At 30.0% G+C, this 20,261-nt stretch overlaps 6 protein-coding genes across 9 annotated transcripts; 4 read left to right on the top strand and 2 right to left on the bottom strand.

Annotated features, from left to right (window-relative positions):
• Positions 1–151: 151 nt before the first annotated feature.
• LOC129608963 (mediator of RNA polymerase II transcription subunit 14) lies at positions 152–6,091 on the bottom strand. Its single transcript, XM_055520769.1, has 15 exons — positions 5,832–6,091; positions 5,642–5,774; positions 5,155–5,587; positions 4,423–4,926; positions 4,152–4,359; positions 3,938–4,097; positions 3,641–3,866; positions 3,294–3,583; positions 2,915–3,230; positions 2,722–2,852; positions 2,493–2,666; positions 1,449–2,426; positions 947–1,393; positions 568–879; positions 152–488 (listed from the first exon to the last, which is right to left on the bottom strand). The coding sequence occupies exons 1-15, from the start codon at positions 5,975–5,977 to the stop codon at positions 360–362; spliced, it is 4,587 nt and encodes a 1,528-aa protein (XP_055376744.1). The 5' UTR covers positions 5,978–6,091; the 3' UTR covers positions 152–359.
• A 759-nt stretch (positions 6,092–6,850) lies between these two features.
• LOC129609201 (probable prefoldin subunit 4) lies at positions 6,851–7,412 on the top strand. The gene has a single exon (XM_055521127.1). The coding sequence runs from the start codon at positions 6,945–6,947 to the stop codon at positions 7,356–7,358; it is 414 nt and encodes a 137-aa protein (XP_055377102.1). The 5' UTR covers positions 6,851–6,944; the 3' UTR covers positions 7,359–7,412.
• Positions 7,413–8,831: 1,419 nt separating this feature from the next.
• On the top strand, positions 8,832–10,103 carry LOC129608946 (maternal protein exuperantia-1). Its single transcript, XM_055520753.1, has one exon. The coding sequence runs from the start codon at positions 8,832–8,834 to the stop codon at positions 10,101–10,103; it is 1,272 nt and encodes a 423-aa protein (XP_055376728.1).
• A 1,031-nt stretch (positions 10,104–11,134) lies between these two features.
• Positions 11,135–13,626, top strand: LOC129608935 (ADP-ribosylation factor GTPase-activating protein 1). Of its 2 annotated transcripts, XM_055520742.1 has the most exons (6): positions 11,135–11,399; positions 11,571–12,172; positions 12,322–12,436; positions 12,501–12,590; positions 12,688–12,762; positions 12,947–13,626. In XM_055520742.1, the coding sequence occupies exons 1-6, from the start codon at positions 11,340–11,342 to the stop codon at positions 13,445–13,447; spliced, it is 1,443 nt and encodes a 480-aa protein (XP_055376717.1). In that variant the 5' UTR covers positions 11,135–11,339; the 3' UTR covers positions 13,448–13,626. The 2 variants fall into 2 exon arrangements, with proteins under 2 accessions (XP_055376717.1, XP_055376718.1); XM_055520743.1 differs by lacking the exon at positions 12,688–12,762 and having other exon boundaries at positions 12,947–13,624.
• Positions 13,627–14,071: 445 nt separating this feature from the next.
• On the bottom strand, positions 14,072–15,906 carry LOC129608934 (COP9 signalosome complex subunit 1b). Of its 2 annotated transcripts, none has more exons than XM_055520739.1 (3): positions 15,762–15,906; positions 14,378–15,715; positions 14,072–14,318 (listed from the first exon to the last, which is right to left on the bottom strand). In XM_055520739.1, exons 1-3 carry the CDS (start codon positions 15,792–15,794, stop codon positions 14,232–14,234), a joined length of 1,458 nt encoding a protein of 485 aa, XP_055376714.1. In that variant the 5' UTR covers positions 15,795–15,906; the 3' UTR covers positions 14,072–14,231. The 2 variants fall into 2 exon arrangements, with proteins under 2 accessions (XP_055376714.1, XP_055376715.1); XM_055520740.1 differs by having other exon boundaries at positions 14,378–15,703.
• Positions 15,907–16,697: 791 nt separating this feature from the next.
• LOC129609077 (nucleobindin-2) lies at positions 16,698–19,600 on the top strand. Of its 2 annotated transcripts, none has more exons than XM_055520938.1 (7): positions 16,698–16,875; positions 17,457–17,611; positions 17,681–17,785; positions 17,856–17,966; positions 18,023–18,410; positions 18,475–18,812; positions 18,884–19,600. In XM_055520938.1, exons 2-7 carry the CDS (start codon positions 17,483–17,485, stop codon positions 19,472–19,474), a joined length of 1,662 nt encoding a protein of 553 aa, XP_055376913.1. In that variant the 5' UTR covers positions 16,698–16,875; positions 17,457–17,482; the 3' UTR covers positions 19,475–19,600. The 2 variants fall into 2 exon arrangements, with proteins under 2 accessions (XP_055376913.1, XP_055376914.1); XM_055520939.1 differs by having other exon boundaries at positions 16,708–16,739.
• The last annotated feature ends 661 nt before the right edge of the window (positions 19,601–20,261 follow it).

Here is a 20,261-nt window from a genome sequence, read left to right as displayed (position 1 = left end):
CATGATCTTAGAATAAATATATTTTTTTTGAAACAATAATTTCTATTTTTAAAAAAGATGTTTGGTGCATTTTTCTAATAATAAAAATAACAAATATGTATATGAATATAGTTTAGATTCTTTTTTCTAATATAAATTTGATTACTTTTATTTTTTACAACACCAGAACTATAATAAAAAAAATTTATTTTAAAAATCCATAATAAGTTAACCTAAAAAGAATAAAAATTACGTCAAAGTAAAAAACTAAAGCTTTACAAATAACTTTCTCTCTAAACAATACTTTAATTATTCAATTTTTTTTGTATATATTCAAAACATTTTAACATTCTAATGGTCTTAATATTTTTCTGTACAAATTAATTTGGACCTTGATTTGAGCCCATTTGATAGCCTTGATTAGCACCAGTACTAACTTGACCCATTTGCATTGGTGAATGAATCATTTGGCCAGGACTGTTTCCCATTTGCACGGGTGATGGTGCAATCTTTAATAAAGAAACAAAATTAAAGTATGAAAGAAAACTAAAGGCTAAATATTTAAAAGAATTTTTTTTTTAAACATACCGCATTTCCACCCATTGTTCCACCTATTTGATTTGATTGTGCTGGAGGTGGAGCATCATTTGGTAAAACTAAATTCGTTAATAAATCACGTACGGCCGGAAATAATGTACATTCACCATGCTGATTATGCTGAACTGCATATTCAGCATATCTTCTTAATTGCATATTAACTGCATTTGAATTTAATGAAAGAACTTCACGACGTTCAGCTAATTGCGTCAAATTTGAAGAAATATCGTAAAGCATTGGTAAAACTAAATTTGGACTATCTTTCCAATCCATATTTGGATACGGTATTCTTGTTATTTGTAACTGAAATATATAAATTTTATACATCGTTGCAAAAAAAAAAAAATTTATGAAATTATATTAAACTTACAAAGAATAATATTTTTGGTCGACCAAACATTACAGCAGGATGTCCTATAGGAACAATTTGGCCCGCTGACGGTGGTACACGCATACAAAATTGCACAGCCCATTTCATTCCTTGAGTTAGTTCAGGCATTAATTCAAGCCTCATAATTTGAATAAAATCTTTTAAAACAGCTGGTGGAACATTTACAGCTTTACAGAAACCAGCAACAGCGTTCGGACGATATGGTGGTAAAGCAACCCTATGTTCAAAAAATTGCTCTAAAATTTGTATATCCTCGGGATTCCACTGTGTAGGTGGTTTTCCATCGGGTGATGGTGCAGGAGGCATAATTGGACTTACTTTTAAATGTAGTGTTTGCATGTGGGTTGGATTCAAGTGAACCTGATATTGAAGGTTATTTATTTTGAAAAGTACGACACCCGGCTCGTTGGAATTAATAGCAGTTAACTAAAAAAAAGTTCATTTAAAAATGAATGTAAAAACTAATATTAAGATTACTAACCGCATCTTCTTGATTTATATTCCTTTGTAATAATCTTCTAATGAAAGCACAACCTAAAAACCTTTCTAAGGGGCTCATATCAGCGCAACTGACATCTTTATTTGGATGAGGACTTGGTCTACATAAAGTCTCTAAAGCTTCATGTGTTAATAAAGTTGGAACGGCTCCAGCCCATGATCTTGCTGGCAGAACTCTATTAAAGTGCGGAGTGGGAATAGCTTGAGATTTATTATCTGGCGATTGACCAGGTCGTGGTGATGGTCTTGGCATACTGGGTGAACCAGGCCAATTTGAAGTTGCTGGAGACATAGCTGCAAATGGACTATCTGTATGACCCTGCATGTAAGATAAACTATTAGGACCAGGAGAATGTGCTGTCATCGGACTTGGATTTAATGGAGAAGCTGGCATTAAACCTCCTCCTGGGGAAGGATGTGGCATATGTGGTGCAGGTGGTGAAGTCATACTATTAAAGCTAGGATGGTTTGACTGGTTGCCACCGCCAACTGAACCCGGTCCTGTTGAGCTGCCTCCCCCCATAGGATGTGCGGGGCTTGCGGGAGTATGAGGATTTGATATAGATGGTGGGGTAATAGGGGCGGGAAACCTTAGTCCTCCATCACGTGGACTTTGAGGACCCCTCATACTTGAGTTTAGGAAAGGTGAAGATCCCCCTGGGTTATGTGATTCTTCCATTTGCATTGGGGATGGCGGATTGTCATCTTCACTCTGCGAACGACGACGATATACTGCGTTTTCATCAACATATTTTGATAGAAATCCTTTTAACCCTTGAGTAGGAGTGAATTCATCTACAACATGACTTCGATCAAAGCGATGATAAGCGCCATCTCTAATTGACACTAGTCCACCAGCTCTAAAGCGTATTTCCAAACAATAAAAACCTTGATAAGCTAAACGTAGTAAAGTTGGGGATTGTGGAAGAATGCAAAATGATAAAACCGGAATATTAGGTCTCTGTAAATATACGAAAACATATTAAATATGAATTTGATCTTGGGTTTTGAACAATAAAATACATACGGGTACACCCAATTGTGGTATTTGTGGTAGTTTTGCAATGGAACTGAGTGGTTGATAAGTTTCATGTAGTATGTTTACAATAGTTGCTAAATTATAATGCCGATTAAGATGAGATTGAAGTTGTTCCCTCATCATTGAATGGGCATTTATAGCAGAAGCTCCTCCGACAAAAGTCTAAAATAAATAATTTTAAAGAAAAATATCACACGTATTGTTAAATAAAGCTTACCATTTTAAAACCACGAGTTTGAGAAGACCAATAAATATTACAAATTACTTCTTTATTTGGACCATAGCTCATTAATAGGTTCTTATAACTATAAGATTTTATATTTACCATGTTATGAAGGTTATATTTTTCTGCAAGGGCAATAAAAATGGTGATGGTTGATAATCATTGAGTAGAAGTGAAAAATTCTTACCAGTTTTATATAAAGCAGCAAAATCATACACTAAAGTATACAAAAACACAATTTTAGCCCAGTCTTTAAGAAGTTCATCGACGGTTTTTGCACACCCATTTGTTGACTGGTCATATGTCAAATAAACAGTTCTTCGACATCCCTGTTCTTTATGATTTGTTGATGGTAGAGGTGTGCTATAAAAAACAAATTCAACCATCCATGTTCGATTTTGGTTAATCTTATTGATTTGAGATCTAATTGACACAGAAAGTAAACGTTTAAGCATATCTTTCCAGACATGTTTTTCTATTGGTGGAATCGACGTTTGAATATTCTAATTGAACAAAGTTTAAAATTAATACAATTATCTAAGGTCAAACTTTTTTAATTTTTATACCTTTTGAGAAGCTGACGTTTGCTCAGCTGGCAAAGGAAACTCTGTCGGCAATGGCAATGTCAAAAGTTTTAACACTAGTGATGTGGCATTTGATTCTATTTGCAAACCACTATGTGGTATACCTCGTTTTGAAAATTCTCTAGCCAGAGTTAAAAATGGAATTTTTTCATCACACATCGCAACAACATGAGCAAGCTCTGGAATAATATATGCAGGAAAGATTGTTTTAGCTTGCTTAGAGGGTGGGCCTGAATCAGCCGAATTTGATTTTCTTTTATGTAGGGGTAAATCTGTGATATCGTTCATTAAACTTTTCAATTCGTAAATTTTATATGAAAAACTTTTACCTTCTATATAAGTTCCAGGTCCGTGGGTGGCTACAAAAGTGTCCAATTCAATCAATTGCAAAATTTCAACATACATTTTTGGAACCTCGCCTGAACTTGTGTTAGGAGTTCGGTTTGACTTTTCTTCGGCTTGTTCAGTTTCAGATGCCAGTGTTTTAATAAATCCCAAATGAAATATATATTCCATTTCACTAGGAGAATTGTCTTTTTCTTTTAATTGTACCACCTTGAATAAAGAAAGAAATATTTAAGTCTCAATTCATTAAACTTATTTTTGAAAATTTTATATGAAAGTACCAAAATAACATTTGGATGTCGGTGAAGTTTAACAAATATTTTTTGCCTTCCTTGTTGTAATAAAGAATTGTTTGGTGTATTCAAAAAAGTAAGATTTTCAACAGCTACTGCTGGCAGATGTTGAAGTGTCTTTTCACATCGTTTATGCGTGATCCAAAACCTTTTAATAAAATTTTATTCTGTTATAAGTTTTGATTAAAAATAAAATTTTTACCTTAATTCAGAAACTAACTGCGGTAATTTCGAACGATTACCGTTTAAAGATGACTGAAGTTCTGTCATTATTGGACAGTCTAAATGCTTTGGAACGTGACTTTTTAGCATGCCGGTATGAGTATCAACAGTTATATGTATTTGTTCTGCTCGTAAACAAGGGTTTAAAACTGGAATCGTTAGAACAGCAGGCGTCCCTTGTAAATGAACTGCAAAAAAGTCATTTTTTTTTTTAATATTTTAAAATGCCTTGCGTTGAAATCTACACTTACAGTCGACATCTTTAAGAAATGCTTGAAATTCTAATTTTAAATCATTTAAACGTCCTACTGATCGAATATAGACGGTGTGGACCAATAAACGTTCCATAGATAGATGATCAGAACGGACAGCTCGATCAGCTACTTCAGAGGATTCTTTTGCTCCTATAGATGGTATATGAATGACCGCTAAAGGTCGCGCCGTTTCATTTGGATCCGTTGATATTGTCAATCTGTATCCTAACTCTGATTTTGGATCATGCTTCGATAATTCCCTCCAATAAGACACTGTTAATTTGGATCCGGGCACATATTCATCTATTTTTATGTTATCATCTAGCCTATCCATTATTAAGCGAAGAGTTTGAGTGTATAAAACTTCCAGTTGCAAAGATTGACAAAAGTAATGTAAACAGTTATATACTTCTTCTAAAGCGTTTTGATTTTCAACTAGTCGAGATTGTATTAATTGGTGAATATAATTTACTTGCAAAGAATGAATTAATGCTTTCCCATCTGAAAAAAAAAAAAGTTAAATAAAATACGCATGATATAAAAATTCATTTAGTGGCAACAAATGGTCATTTGAAGCAATATTGAATTGTGACAAAAAGATACTTTTTACAAATGTTTTTAAATAAAAAACGCAGCTCTATGAACTACAATTTCGTTTATGTTTAACTTTAAAATTCTTTATCTTTTCGTTTTCAAATTTATTGAATTTCATCTATTCTTGTACATTACCTCCAGTCTCCTTGTCTTCTACCAAAATATCAATGTCTAACAAACGCCATGGTACAGTTCCTCCATCTCCCATAACAGTCAAAGATACTTCAAATTCGTGATCAACATGAAATGTTACTCTACCACTTTTTATTTTGAATTTCCTCATTTGAGGGAATAACTTTTTCGTAACTAAACGATGACGAATAACTTGATTCAACCTTAATAAGGTTTGTTTCTTTTCTAAAACAGTAATTGGATCCGATGGAACAAGTTTTTCCCTTATTATCGCTGGCAAACGATTATAAGTTCCAGTTGTCAATATTTCAATTGCAGCAGGAATTTGAAAATTAGGAAGACGTGCACGAACTAAAGTTTCTCTCGACATGCGAGCTAACATGTCAGCAGTTTCAATAAAAAGCATAGATTGCTTGTCTAAAAAGCTCATTATATGCTAAAATATATGAAAATGATTTTATTGAAATTGTATTCGAAATATAAGTTTTACCGCAGATTTATCAACTTTCGAAGCAGAATTGGCCCATTTAACTAAAGCTAAAAGTCGTATAAATAATTGCCGAGTTCTTGCAGAAAAATTATAGATTTCAATTTTTCGTTCCATATCAGTTTTTCGCGGCAGCCTGAAAATTTTTGAGATTATATCATTTTAAAAAAGAATCTTTTAAACAAAACTTTACAATTCTGCTAGCACGGTTAAATCATGATACGTTTTTTGTATGATGAAATCAATCAACATAGCCAATGAGATCGAATTACTTCTTGGAACTTCCTTTATAAAGCCACCAGCATTGGCAGCAACAAGCTCGTGTGGTTGGGGTGGCATTTTTAAAATGCCACTTTTCTAATTAATACTTAGTTTTTGCAATTAAAATTTATATTTTTTTTTTAAATAAAGGAACAAAAATAGTATATACTTTGTACGCCACAAAAATTCTAAATAAAGTTTGCATTTGACAGCTATGTTGACAGCAAGTAAGGATGCTCTATTATGCCTCTGTCGCGATGTGATTAGAGTTAGTACTTGTTGATGAAAATATTGAATGCAAATGTAGAAGAAAACTGGCAATTCAATAAAATTATAATATGCATTCATTTAAAAATTATTTGTAGAATACGATAAGAGATTTTGATACAAAAAATCTTTTTTTTGTGTTAATAATTGAAACCTCCATTAAAAATTTCCACTAAGTGTTTTTACATTGATTAAACTGTCATAATTATATCTGGCTATAAACAAGTGATTGAGGGACGTAATGAAATCCTCTTTAACTGGAAAGATGACTTTACACATTTATATGAAGATAAATAAGAAATCTTTTTAATTTATCGTATAAATTGCATTTTAAAAATATGTAACTGAAGTTCAATACAGAAAACCAATCCATTTTAAAAATTTTTTCAACTACTTCGGGAAAAGTAGTTGCGAGTCTTGCCTTTTACAACATTTGTACACATAATAAAATACAACACAATTATCATCCACACAAGACATTAAATAAAATTATATTTCACTGCTATTTTAAATTTTATATATATGTATATATCTCTTAATGTTCATCTTATTACTTTTATTAAAGTAAAACGGCAATTCTCATATTGTATCCGAATTGTAAAACTTATCGATATAAAACAAACGTGCTAAAGTATTTAATTTATTTATCGACAAAATATGACAACATTTATTTGACAGCTTAATTTCATATGGCAGATGACTAAAGAGTCCAAAACCAGTCCAGACTTCCAGAGTGGACTTATAATTTTTCCTAATTTTTTTCAAGAGATCGGTAAACATGGCTGGAAATATAAATCAAAGACCATCTAAAGGATTTCAACCAGATTCTGATGTGCATATCACTTTTGAAGATCAACAGAAAATAAACAAATTTGCTAAACATAATGCTCGATTAGAAGATTACAAAATTGAATTGGATTTAAATAAAAATATTTTGCAAAATTTGGAAGATGGAAGTGAAGAATTAGAACTTTGTGATAGTGATGAGGTTGTACCTTTTCTATTTGGTGAAATTTTTATTTGGAACAATTTATCTGTAACACAAGAACTTTTGGAAGCGGAAAAGAAAAAAACTAAACAAGAAATGAATGAGATCGAATTAAAATGTCAGGAACTTACCAAAGTAATGGCTGAATTAAAAGCTCAACTTTACAGCCGTTTCGGAAGTAACATTTCTCTTGAAAATGATTAAAAATTGATAAATTACATTTTTGGAAAAAAATAAAAATTTTTCGTGACGTTTAAATTGATTTTTAATTCAAGTACAAAATTTTTTTATACCTATGGTGTTAGACGAGCATATGGTTATTTTATTACACTTTTTTCTGTCATGGTTTGAAAACTTTAATTAAATCTAATATTTTGATTAAACAGAGATCATAAACAAACTTATACCCTTTGATTGTAACCTAAAAACGGTTTTTGGTTATAATTTCAAAGGCGATATTAATAATGAGTGGTGAAAATAAATGAATCTTCTAAATTTACATATGTACTTATGTATGTTTATAATTTTTATAATGAACGTAGGAAACAATATTATGGTGACCATTTTTCAAGAAATAGAAAGGGCAATTAACCCATGAAATAATTGGAATAAGCAATAAAAGACAAGAATTAACGTACAATGTTGTTTTATAGGAGTATTATACATACATACATATGTACATTTTTATGATTCAATATGATTTTTATAATTCGATGATACTCCCGAAGCAGGGTCATAGATTGGTCCAAACGGGGCTCCACACGCGACTCATACATATTAATACAAATCGCTCTTTCCTAAAATGTTATGTATGTACATACTCGAACCAAAACGGTAGAATGGGTCTAAAAAGGTATATATGTATTTGTATATACTAAATTTCTGTATTTTCGCCATGCTTTTGGAATTACATATTAAATCTCAGGGAATGTGCTTTTGAAATTGTCAAAAATAGTTATATTCTCCTTTAGGTATAAGAGAAGAGCAAAAGTGGAAAACCAAAACGACGAGCTTTTCCCGTATTAAACGCAGAACAACTGCGGAACGAAAAAGTGAGCTGTTCGGTATTTCGCATATAATGTTACGCAAACATGGAAACAGATAATGTAATTAAGGCTATTTTACAACCGAGGTTGAAATTCGCGATGGGAACGCTTGATTTTTTCCGACAGTCCTATTTTTTTACAAAATTGGTAAATTCCCTTTCTAGTAAAATACCATTATAATGATACTTTTGAAATAAAAATATTTTGATAAGTACATAATTATAACAAAAATTTTAGTCAACCGTGCTGCTACTAGACACACCTATACATACGTACAAACATATGTATTTCCTTACATGAGGTACAAGTTAATACTGTGCATTGAAGATTTTATGCAAGTTTCATGAAAAAATCGCAGGGGGATATTTGTTCAACTTTTGAAGAAAAACAAAGAGCATTTCCGACAAAAACAAATGGATATGCAGCAGTGTTCAGCACATACATACATACTTACATTTTTCTTGATTTTTTAGGGATAATAAAAAATATTTACTTAGTTGGCTTTGCTTAATTTTATAAAAATTTAATATCAATAAAAATTCATTTTGAAAAATTCAAGGAAGCTACGAAGAGTAATTTTAAGTGGAGCTTTTAAATAAAAAAGTACATTAAAATAAGCACAGACGTGCGGATGCAATCAGTTAATCAAAAACCTGAACTGGTTACAAATATGATAAAAGAAGCTGAAAAGTACACTTTAGTGGGAATCGACATTGACGCTACTGGCCGTCGTTTAATAAATGAAATCGTCCAACTTTCCGCATATAATCCCAAATCACAGTATTCGCAATATATAATGCCATACATGAATCTTAATGCAGCTGCAAGGCAAAGGCACCAACTGAGAGTCGTAACAATTGGATATTACAGAATGTTGCAATGCACCAGAACTAATAAAATAGTTAAATCAAAGTCTGAAATTGCCTCATTAAACGATTTCTTAGACTGGCTACATGTGTTAGTAAAAACTGATCCAAATTCAAGCGGTGTAATATTAATATACCACGAGGAAAGGAAATTTGTGCCATATATGATTATTGAAGCTATAAAGAGATATAACTTAACAGAAAGATTTTTGACTATTGTAAAAGCTTTTGCCAATGGGTATGAATTTGCTAAATTAAAATGCTCCGGTAATCTTAAAATATATTCAATTCGGAGGTTATCTAAAACATTGTTAAATAAAAATGAAATTATATATCACTCCAACTACAGAAATTCTCCAAAACAAAGTAGGAATGGCAAAAAACTTTACTTTGAAGGATGCGCAAGCGTACGGGCTAAACTAGCTTTCGAAATATATCAATATTTAGCCGTTTCGAACTGCCCTGGAGGGGAGCGTAACTTACAAAAACATAATGTATCAGATGATGATATAAACGGTATTTTGGAATTTAATGTTAACGCTTTACAAGCCATGCTAAAATATATAGTAGATATTGCAAAACCAATAACCGATGATTTTAATGAACTCGATAAAGAAAAAAAGAGTCTTGACCGTCAAAACTCGTTCCGTCCTGTTTTTTTAAGATATTTTGAAGCGGCGTTATATCACAGAGTAAGGGCTGTTAAATTTAGAATAATATTATCCGAAAGTGGCTATGATTATGAAAATTTAAAAGCTATTTGGACTGAAAAAAGAAGAGAAGGCTTAACAGAAGTTATTCAGACAATTCCTTTACTAAAAAATGCGGAGAAGGATGAGTTAATTAATTTGCTTGATGCTCATTATGATCCAACAAAGCCGCCCATGCAACCTCCAGCTAGAAAACATAAAAGTCACCACCGAAAATTTAAAGATAAAAGAAATTTAAAAATTTCTGATGCTCGACTTAATCATAGCAAAGAAAATAAGAGAAATACAAAAGAAAATGAAGAACTTCTTACATCACCTCAGGTTTAAAATGACTAATATTTGATATAATTTAATTTTTATTTAAAACTATACTTGAAACAATAGTTTTGATTTTTGAAGCTCTACAATACACAATATCACATACATATGTATGTATGTAGCTTATATTAAATTATTGTTCCTATATGGTGTTATTTTGACTTTGTTCTAAAAATTGTTGTATCTTTAACATTTGAAATATAAATTCGAAATGTAGTGGGTTTTGGTGTCTTTTTGTCCAAATAATGGATCATATCAGATCAGAATTATTGACATATCAGGGCTTATGTAAAATGCGGAAATAGCAAGACAAACTAAAGGTGTTTTTTATAAGTACTAGTATGGTTCTAGCTTGTAGTACGTCCGAAAATTAACACTACATACACTGAAACTATTGGCTGTAATAAAGTGCGTACGGAAATTGAATCTGTAATAAAATTTTAAAGGAAATTACTTTAATAATTTTGCTACGAATATTATAACCATGACAATTTAGACCCAGCTAATCGCTGAGTCAAATTACCAGCAAAAATTAACTGTCGCCATTATTTAACATAATATCTGATAGAACTAGATTCCATCAACGATACCTGATATCAAGTCGGGTTTACAAAAACAACTTGTGTAAACCAATATAAACTACTTGTTTTTTTCTTTCCTTTATTGTGGGGTTTTTTATTTTCTTTCTGCTACCAGAATAGCAGTGAGTGATAGAATTGATATTTTTGAATTGCTATTAGAAATGATGAACATATGTATGTACATATCTTTTTTAAAGGTTTATAGGTTCATTTCTGGCATACAGGGTATCTAGCATATAAATTGGAGAAAAAATCAGGGTTAAATTATTAATATTGACATTTAACATTGCTAATGCAATTTTCAAATATAACAAGTAAATTTAATTTTTTCTCCTAAATGACTCTGTGGTTATCGAACAGAAACTAATGTGTTAAACGAATTTGTTCATTTAATAATTTCGAAAGAAATCATTGCTGTCAATTTTTCGATATTTAAAAACGTCATTGAAAATATCTGGCTGACGAAAATTGACGACGAGACATTTTTCCGTTTAATTTTAAGATTTTTCTTGAGCTAAATAATAAAATTAATAATGTTTTTAATATAATTTAAGTTGTAAAAGTCCATGTTTCAATACCTATTCTATGGTTTTTCAAAATATTTATGTACATACATTATAAATAACAAAAGTAAGGAAACATTGATCCAAAAAGATAATAAAACATGGCAAGCCCACGTACAAGAAGAGTTTTACAAGAGTTAAGACCAAGTGACGACAACGGGGTAAGTAAAATTTAGATATTTCATCTAATTGTTATAGCCGTGCTTAAGTATAGTTTATCATTAGTTACTTAAAAGCTAACATAGAAAACATAGAAAATAGTGTAAGTAATGAAAGTGAAAGTTTTTTTTTAATTGAAAAAAACGAAATGTTTTCTTTGATTTTTATTATAGAGATGTTTTGAATGTGGAGCACATAATCCACAATGGGTTTCTGTAACCTATGGTATTTGGATATGCCTTGAATGTTCAGGAAAACATCGTGGCCTTGGTGTTCATTTATCTTTTGTTAGGTCAGTTACAATGGATAAATGGAAAGATATTGAATTAGAAAAAATGAAAGTTGGTGGTAATAAAAAAGCAAAAGATTTTTTTGAAGATCAACCAGATTGGAATGAACGTTTACCAATACAACAAAAATATAATACAAAAGGTGCAGCATTATATCGTGATAAAATCTCAACCTTAGCTCAAGGAAAAACTTGGAATTTGAAGGAAGCTGAAAAACGTGTGTCATCTGGTACCAATTTTCAAACATCCTCTAGTACAACATCGTTAAGTTCCATGAATTCAAAATCTTATGGTGGAAATGGCGGAATATCACATTCTAAAAGCAGTGGGTCTATTTCTAATTCCCAGGCCTATTCAGGAGGTTATCAAAATGACGGTAATAATTATTCAGACGGCGGATACCAGAATTTTAATAGCCAAGAATTCCGTGATACAAAGGAAGCTTTTTTTATGAAAAGACAAGAAGAAAACTCAATGAGACCTGAGTAAGTAGCTATAAATATATTTTATCTGGGAATATAAACATGAGAATAATATAAATCTATTTTTAATAATTTTACTAATATTGAATTGAAAGATTTTTTAAAAGTGGATAAGATATTGAAATCTTTTTCTATTTTATCTCTATTTTAAGTAACATTCCACCAAATCAAGGCGGGAAATATTCTGGTTTCGGATACACAAAAGAACCTCCACCTAAAAGTCAATCACAAGAAATTATTGATACCACTTTATCTTCCTTGGCATCTGTAAGTTTTTTATTTTTATACTTACTAAAGCTTTGAAATTTTGTTTTGACTAATTATAATTTAGGGTTGGAGTTTATTGTCCTCTGGAGCCTCGAAAATAGCCCTAACTGCAAAAGAAAAAGCTTCGGCTTATGGAAACCTGGCAAGTTCGAAAGTAAGAAATCACTCATTTCTTGGTATTAGATATTTAGATATTCGTACTTTTTTTTGTGATTTTGATTTTTAATTTTTTTATTTTATAATTTATTAAGATTAAAGATGGAAATTTGATTGATCCACAGTTAGTGAACACTGTGTCAGATTCAGTTAGTTCATTTGCTAGTAAGGTGTGTTCGTTTTTTTTTTTATTATTTTTTTTATTGCTTTAGTTTTAATTTAAAGTACAATAATGTGTGGTATAGAATTTAAGGATAAGATTACAAAATTAATCATTTATCCGGCTTTAGATTTATATTATATTATGTTAATTATTAATAGATTTTATATTAATATGTATTCGTAAAAATTTAGGTTGGTGATATTGGAAAACGCGGATGGGGAAGTTTAGGAGGAAGTGCTGCAACATCACCAACTGGAAGTGGAGGTGGATATTCAGGTTTCAATGAAAGCTACCAAAATAGCGATAATAATGTTTATCAAAGCGTTCAATCTAATAGTAAATTATCATCACCAAAGTCCTGTAATAATGATAATAATGATTGGGGTTGGAATGATGAATATTGTAGTGGTTATTCTTACCAAAATGATAAATTTACAAAATATGTCGGTGATGTAAAACCAATAGCAATAGAAGAGGAATGGCAGGGTTTTGACACAAATAAATTAGATGAACAGCAAATAACGCGTCAACAAAATAACAAAATTTCATCAGAATATAAAACGAAAAGCAGTATGAAATTACCACAAAAGGATAGCTTAGAAGGATTAGATATTAGAACAGCAAAAAGTAAAACATCAACAGGAAAAATTAATAAACTTGAGGATGATGCATGGAATTTGTTAAACGAATAAAAAAATACTAAAAAATGTATGAAGAAAATATTAAATATGTATTTATGTTTTCCTTAATTTTTTTAACACCATAAATTTTTATTAATTTAGTGGTTATAGATAAATTTTTTACATGTTTTTGTTGAATTTTAAATTCCAAATGTATAACATTTTATTTTTATATACTCTTATCAAAACTATAGAAAAATTTCAAATCCTATTTTAATTTTTTAAGAAAACTTTTTTTTATTTTTTTTTTTCCTGATTTTTTGTTTTAATTGATGGAAAAAAGGTTTAGTAAACGTGTTAATATGAATGTAAAATATGAGACGATTAAATAAAATATATTTAAATTTTAATAAAAAAAAAAATTTCAAATTTTAAATTTCTTAAATTGGGAAATAAAAAGAATTCCGAAAACAATTATTTTCTCACATTACATAAATTTTGATTTTTATATTTGGACCAGTATCTTTATGTTTTTTTTTAATAAATATTTAATACTAAACTGAGACAATCAAAGCTCTAAAGAATTAAAGATTTTTAAATAGTTGAATTTGCAGATTAACTATGTATATATAATTGTATATTCATTAAAAATTGTATATGCATATGAACATATCATACAACCGCAATTTCAGTTTTCCTTTAAGATGCATACATATTTTTAAATTAGCGTTTTGTGAATTATGCACTTATTAATTTTTATTTAAGATCTGTTTAAGTTATTACTATATTTTATTGTGTATATCAGTTTTAATTTTTATATTACATTAATTTAACTTCTTTATAAAAAATATCAAGATCAGTTTCTTGCCGTCCCCGAAGTGCTATTAGATCCAGTAGCTACACATAATTCAGTAGCATGTGTGCCTCCTTCTCTAGGCACATTCTAAAAAGAATATATAGATTAGAATTATTGATTTTGAGATTATATTATGTATAAAATACCTTAACATGAATATGGCTTTTAAGCATAGCTGTTCTTAATACAAGCATTTTCGTTCTTCTTTGATATTCCTTACCAATTTCTATAGCTTTTCGAAAGGTCGTACTTCTTTGATCAACATCTTTTGCATATAATATTTTATTATGAGAATCAATTCTTGCTTGTATTTGCCCATCTAGAATCAATTGCATTAATTCATTCTCTAATGCAGAAACAGTTCTATTGAAAGCAGTTGCCATTTTATTCATATCAGCGGATAAATATGGACTAAAGTATTGAATCAATGCTCGATTTCTGATTTTGGTGTATAATGTGTTAACATGTGGTGCTATATATTTATCTAATAAAAGATTATCGCGTATTTCATCAAGTAACTTCAAACATGATGCATATTTTGATTCATAAAATTTAAAAATAATATCGCGTAATTGAGGCTCTAGTTCTAAAAATAGCTTGAAAGAACTACTTGAAATTACATGTTTTTGAAGCTCTTGACGATCAAAAGTAGCCAAAGCACAAAGACCACCATAATTTGCTATATTACTTGTAGACATCATTTCTGGGAAGTCACAATGGTCAAAATTAGCTTGCAAAAATTGTTTTGCAGCCATCTTATATTTTTTTGTTGCTAATTCGGCAAGGCCAGCCGCACATTTTAATTTGGTAAGAACAGCACCTTCAGCAAAATCTGGTGTGCTGACTGCTTTTGAAACATAACTTAATACATGCGACCAATTTTGTAAGTATATTGATACTTTGATTACGTTTAAACACATGTTTACGACATGCTTTCCACTTGTACAATAATCTCTTGCTCTTGAATAGCATTTCAAAGCATTTGCTAAATCACCGCAACTTAAATAATGGTCACCAAGATCATCGTGACCACGACGAATACTTTCCTTTATAGAGTTTGACTTATAGTTTTTCAAATCACTATCCAATTTTTCTAATTTCAATGCAGCCTTTTTGCTTTTGGTTTCAACCCAAATTGGGTCAAATGCCGGTAATTCTTGTGGACTTGTCTGAGCTGCAACATCGGGAAGTTGAGCTCCAGCTGTTATATCGGCTAATTTCTTATGCAATAACTGGTATAAGTTTACATTATACGTTGTTGATACATAACTAATGGCCATTTTAAGCGCTTCGAGACGTAGAGAAGGACAAACATCAGCTATAAATATAAGGCGTTCTAATTTAGCTAAACCTGTAAAAGAATTGGCATAGCTTTCTAAATCGATAGTTGGATTTTCAACAATAAATGTTTCTTCTTCATTGTTTTCGTTATCTTCTGGCTGTAAATCAACTTGCATTGGCTCGATGGCATTCTGTATCAACATCTATACATTAAAAAAGTTATAATAGTTCCTATTAATTTTTACTTACTTGTATTGCTGGAGGAAATGGTGTAACTGGCATATTCACTATAAAATAGAGAATTTGATTTTAGACCTTTTAAAATATTTAGTTAAATTCTTATAAATTTTCAAAAACTTTCGTATGTTCTTAAATTTTTTGAGAATTTGGTACTCAGCACAATTGACAGTTGCGTGTTAAGCAAACAAAAAAATGTGGCCAGATAATCGCTATAATAATCTAGTGCAGTTACATTACGAACTCAATACAATTTTAACAGCACATTAAAATGACACTTATTTTCCAAAAATGAAAATTTTGATATCCATAAAAAGACTAGTATGCATATCAAAACATCAGGTCTCTACGCAGGATAAAAACCAAAAAATAACTTAGCTACATTTTAATTCCTGACATTTCGTTCTGATTGTTCAAAAATTTTACTCTGCTGAGAAAGCTACGCCGCATGTAAAAGAAAATTACAAAAACAAGTCTCATATAAAAATTTGGATACATTTTGATGTAAATGAAATAGAAGAAAGATAATTTTGAAAAAACAAAAATTATTTAGCCATGTTTTGTTTTTTACGTTTTTTTTTTCGGTAGATGGAAGTAGTATTTCTAATTTACAACAAATTATTGTGTTTTTTCAAAGTTATTTTGACATTTCATTATAATAAAATAAAAATTATAAATTAAATCAAAAATATTATAATTTTTAATATTTAAAAATAAAAATTATAAAACTAATTAAAATGTCTTCATTTACAAAATACGCATATGAGCATATTGGTAGCGAGAACACATAATTGGAACGAACGCAAATAATAAAAGGCTGCGTTTTTTTTGTATTACTTATTAGTTTGGTAACTATTGTTTTAGATGGCACCACATTATAAAAATCCGAAAATCGGAGAAGAAATGTCAACCTCATTTTTATTTTATTTATAAAGAAACACAGCTTAGCTATAAAAAGTTATAAATATCAGTAATCCCTAAGAAAGACGTGTAAATTATAATCAGCTTTATTTGTGTAAAATTTCTTTTTGAAATTTTAAATTTTTACTTTAATATCAAAGCGTTCTAAATAGTTTCAAAAAAAAAATTGTTGTATAAAAAAGGAAAATATTTAGAAAAATTTAAGGTGAGTTAGTGGTTCACACACTTTGTTTACAAATTCTTAAAGTATGCTATAAATTTATTAAAGTTCGGAAATAAAATTAATTAATTTTGTAAAAAACTTAAGAATTTGAGATAATAATTTACATACATATCGTATAAATGTTTTAATGATAATTTATTGTCGAAGGAGGAAAAACATTAAATTAGATTTTTAATCCGTTTTTTCACAGCAAAAGCTTTGTAAATTACGTGGCCAGACCACCTGTGACTAAGTATTATTAAATGCGGTAAAATAAAAGTGATAGATATATATTTCATAAGTAAATATAAAATTCAATCATTATACATTGTCGCTCAGGTTTTCTTATTAGAACTATTGAGGATTACTTAACTTTATATATGCATGTAGGCTGAATTTTACTCGTGGATAATTACATTTTTAACTTGAATTTTTTTTTTTGAGTTTTCTGATGCCACTAAGGTCCACATCATTATTCAATGTTTTTTTTGAAATTTTTTTTTTTTTTTTTTCAGATTTTTTTTTTAAATTTAAGGAATTTGTGTGTAATTTTCAATTCCCATTTGATTTTTCTTTTTTTTTAGGCATTCACGAATAAGTTTCAACCAAAATGGTTGAATTAATTAAAATAACTGCGATTTGTGTATTGCTGATTGGATCTGTTTTGTGCCTGCCGGTTCAACAAGTGAAAAAAAGTGAAGAGGAGCATCAAAATGAAACATCAGCAGATGACATTGAGGTAAATTTTAATATAATATACAAATTAATATTCTTCAATTATCTAATAACAAGTTACTATATCTCTTAGAGTGTATTGGAATACGAAAGGTATTTGAAAGAAGTTGTGCAAGCGTTAGAAAGTGATCAAGAGTTTAGGAAAAAATTAGATAAAGCACCAGAAGCAGATATAAGAGTAAAATAAAAAAAACTATTTCATTTCAATTAAAATTAATTTTTCTTTCTAATTTTCGTTTTAAAATAAGAGTGGGAAAATAGCTCAAGAATTAGAATATGTTAGTCATCATGTACGCTCAAAATTGGATGAAATCAAACGAAAAGAATTAGAAAGATTAAGAGCTCTAGCAACTAAACAGGTAAAGTATAATGACTATTAAATGTATTTCATCAATTTAATTTTAAATATGTTTAGTTTGAATTATCAAATGACATTGATAGAAATCATTTAAAAGTACCAGAACATGTGGACCATAGGAATGAACATACATTTGAAATTGAGGATTTAAGAAAATTAATTTTTAAAACGACACAGGATTTAGCAGAGGTAGATAAACAAAGGCGAGAAGAATTTAAACAATATGAAATGCAAAAAGAATTTGAAAAGCAATCTGTTTTAAATGAACTTGAAGAAGAAGATAGAAAGAAATATGAAGAAGAAATCAGAAAACAGAAAGAAAAACATGATAAGCACGAAAAAATACATCATCCCGGTAATAGGGCTCAATTGGAAGAGGTTTGGGAGAAACAGGATCACATGGAAGGAGTTGACTTTGATCCAAAAACATTCTTTATGATGCATGGTAAGATATATTTTTTAATAAAGAATGTTAGTTATTTTTTTTTCATTTTCAAATTGAAATTCAGATGTTGATAGTAATAGAGTATGGGACCAAAATGAGCTTAAAGCACTTTTTGTAAGAGAGTTAGATAAATTATACCAATCTGGACTGCCGGAAGATGATATGAGAGAAAGAGCTGAAGAAATGGAGAGGATGAGAGAGCATGTCTTTGCGCAAACAGATACAAATCGGGATGGACTTATTAGTTTTGAAGAGTTTTTGGCGCAAACAAAAAAGTCTGAGTTTCAGAAGGATCCGGAATGGGATACTGTAGATAAAGTACCACAGTTTACCCATGAAGAATATTTAGAATTTGAAAGAAGACGCCAAGAAGAAATCCAGCGCTTGATTGCGCAAGGACAAGTTAGTATTACATAAAATACTATACATAAGTACATGTATTTATAATTTTTAAATTAACTTATTTTTTTAAGTTGCCACCACATCCGAATCTTCCACATGGGTATCATCCAAGGCCATATCCGCAAGGCCAGCCCCCAATTAACCAGGGATATCAACAAGGTCATCCGCAACAAATGCAGATTCCTCAACCAGTTCAATTTAATCCAAATCAGCAATATGTTGTTCAAAATCAACCACAACAATTTGCTCAGCCAAATCAACAATTTGCTCAGCCAAATCAGCAATTTGCTCAGCCAAATCAACAATTTGTTCAGCAAAATCCACAATTTCCCCAGCAGGGCCAGCAGCAATATCCTCAACAAAATCAGCAATTTAACCAACCACAAGCACAACAACAAGGTCAACAGTTTGCCCAGCAATATAATCCAAATGCTGGACAACAACCTCAGCAACAAAATCAGCAACCACAACAACAGCAAAACCAACAACCATCCTCACAACAAAATCAGCAACCACAACAACAACAATATAAACAACCACCTCAGCAACAAAATCAACAACCACAACAACAACAATATCAACAACCACCTCAGCAACAGCCTCAATACCAATCACCGCCACAACAACCCCAACAAAATCAACAAGCAGGAAGGCAGAATTAACTTTTCAATTAAAAATTTTTATCTGAGATTTAGATAAAAATTTAATTAATATTGCATTTGTTTTTTATTTAAAGGAAATACTGTTGTAAATACATTTTGGTTTCTAATAAAAATTAATTTCGATAAGATTGCCATTTTTACTGAGTCACATAAACTTAGTCCGCGCGGGGCTAATATAGAATTTATTTATACATACATAATTTACATAATTATAAAAGAAACAGAAAAAACTTTAGATATAAACATTTCATATCTTAACTCTAAGATTCAATATTTACTATTCATTCATACCTGGTAACTATTATAATTAACGTAATAAGAAATAGTATGAAAAAATTTTTTATAGTTTTTTTTTCATATTTATCATTTTTTTTATATTATTAAAGAAAGGAAAAAAGAAATTTCAATGAGAATATAATTTTATTGATATTTTTTTCATATTAAATATACTTTGAAAGAAAACGAGAAAAAATATAGTTGACCGTGTCAACTCTGTGTTATCCGGACGAATTTGTTATCGTATGTTTGCAGCTGCTCCAACCAGTACGCCGATCATATCCAATTTAAATACGGTTCTGGCATTATTAATCTTTAAATGATAATAAATCGTTTGTGAAAATTTGGTGAACTTAGCTCAATTAGTTTTTGAGTTATCGTTGGAACGGACAGGCAGACAAAGCTAAATCGACTCTGAATTCGACGCTGATCAAAAACATACACTTCAGTTTATATCTCAGACCATTATTTCTTAGCATTACGGTATTAGCGTTTTATTTGGAAAACTTAT

The sequence above is a fragment of the Condylostylus longicornis genome, unplaced genomic scaffold (genome assembly GCF_029603195.1).
Source record: "Condylostylus longicornis isolate FDR11 unplaced genomic scaffold, ASM2960319v2 ptg000038l, whole genome shotgun sequence".
NCBI classification, from domain to species: domain Eukaryota; kingdom Metazoa; phylum Arthropoda; class Insecta; order Diptera; family Dolichopodidae; genus Condylostylus; species Condylostylus longicornis.
Note: the sequence above shows the minus strand (reverse complement) of the source record. Positions and strands in the feature narration are given on the sequence as shown.

Excerpts from the sequence above, each read along its gene's own strand:
- LOC129608963 (XM_055520769.1), bottom strand. The coding sequence starts at position 5,977 with ATGCCACCCCAACCACACGAGCTTGTTGCTGCCAATGCTGGTGGCTTT. Across the intron at positions 2,853-2,914 it reads TGCTGCTTTATATAAAACTG|AAAAATATAACCTTCATAAC; the intron begins GTAAGAATTTTT and ends TTGCCCTTGCAG. Across the intron at positions 1,394-1,448 it reads ATATAAATCAAGAAGATGCG|TTAACTGCTATTAATTCCAA; the intron begins GTTAGTAATCTT and ends ACTTTTTTTTAG.
- LOC129609077 (XM_055520938.1), top strand. The coding sequence starts at position 17,483 with ATGGTTGAATTAATTAAAATAACTGCGATTTGTGTATTGCTGATTGGA. Across the intron at positions 17,612-17,680 it reads CATCAGCAGATGACATTGAG|AGTGTATTGGAATACGAAAG; the intron begins GTAAATTTTAAT and ends TATATCTCTTAG. Across the intron at positions 17,786-17,855 it reads CACCAGAAGCAGATATAAGA|AGTGGGAAAATAGCTCAAGA; the intron begins GTAAAATAAAAA and ends TTTTAAAATAAG.
- LOC129609201 (XM_055521127.1), top strand. The coding sequence starts at position 6,945 with ATGGCTGGAAATATAAATCAAAGACCATCTAAAGGATTTCAACCAGAT.
- LOC129608935 (XM_055520742.1), top strand. The coding sequence starts at position 11,340 with ATGGCAAGCCCACGTACAAGAAGAGTTTTACAAGAGTTAAGACCAAGT. Across the intron at positions 12,173-12,321 it reads GAAAACTCAATGAGACCTGA|TAACATTCCACCAAATCAAG; the intron begins GTAAGTAGCTAT and ends CTCTATTTTAAG. Across the intron at positions 12,591-12,687 it reads GAAACCTGGCAAGTTCGAAA|ATTAAAGATGGAAATTTGAT; the intron begins GTAAGAAATCAC and ends TAATTTATTAAG.
- LOC129608946 (XM_055520753.1), top strand. The coding sequence starts at position 8,832 with ATGCAATCAGTTAATCAAAAACCTGAACTGGTTACAAATATGATAAAA.
- LOC129608934 (XM_055520739.1), bottom strand. The coding sequence starts at position 15,794 with ATGCCAGTTACACCATTTCCTCCAGCAATACAA. Across the intron at positions 15,716-15,761 it reads CATTTCCTCCAGCAATACAA|ATGTTGATACAGAATGCCAT; the intron begins GTAAGTAAAAAT and ends TTTAATGTATAG. Across the intron at positions 14,319-14,377 it reads AAAGCCATATTCATGTTAAG|AATGTGCCTAGAGAAGGAGG; the intron begins GTATTTTATACA and ends TATTCTTTTTAG.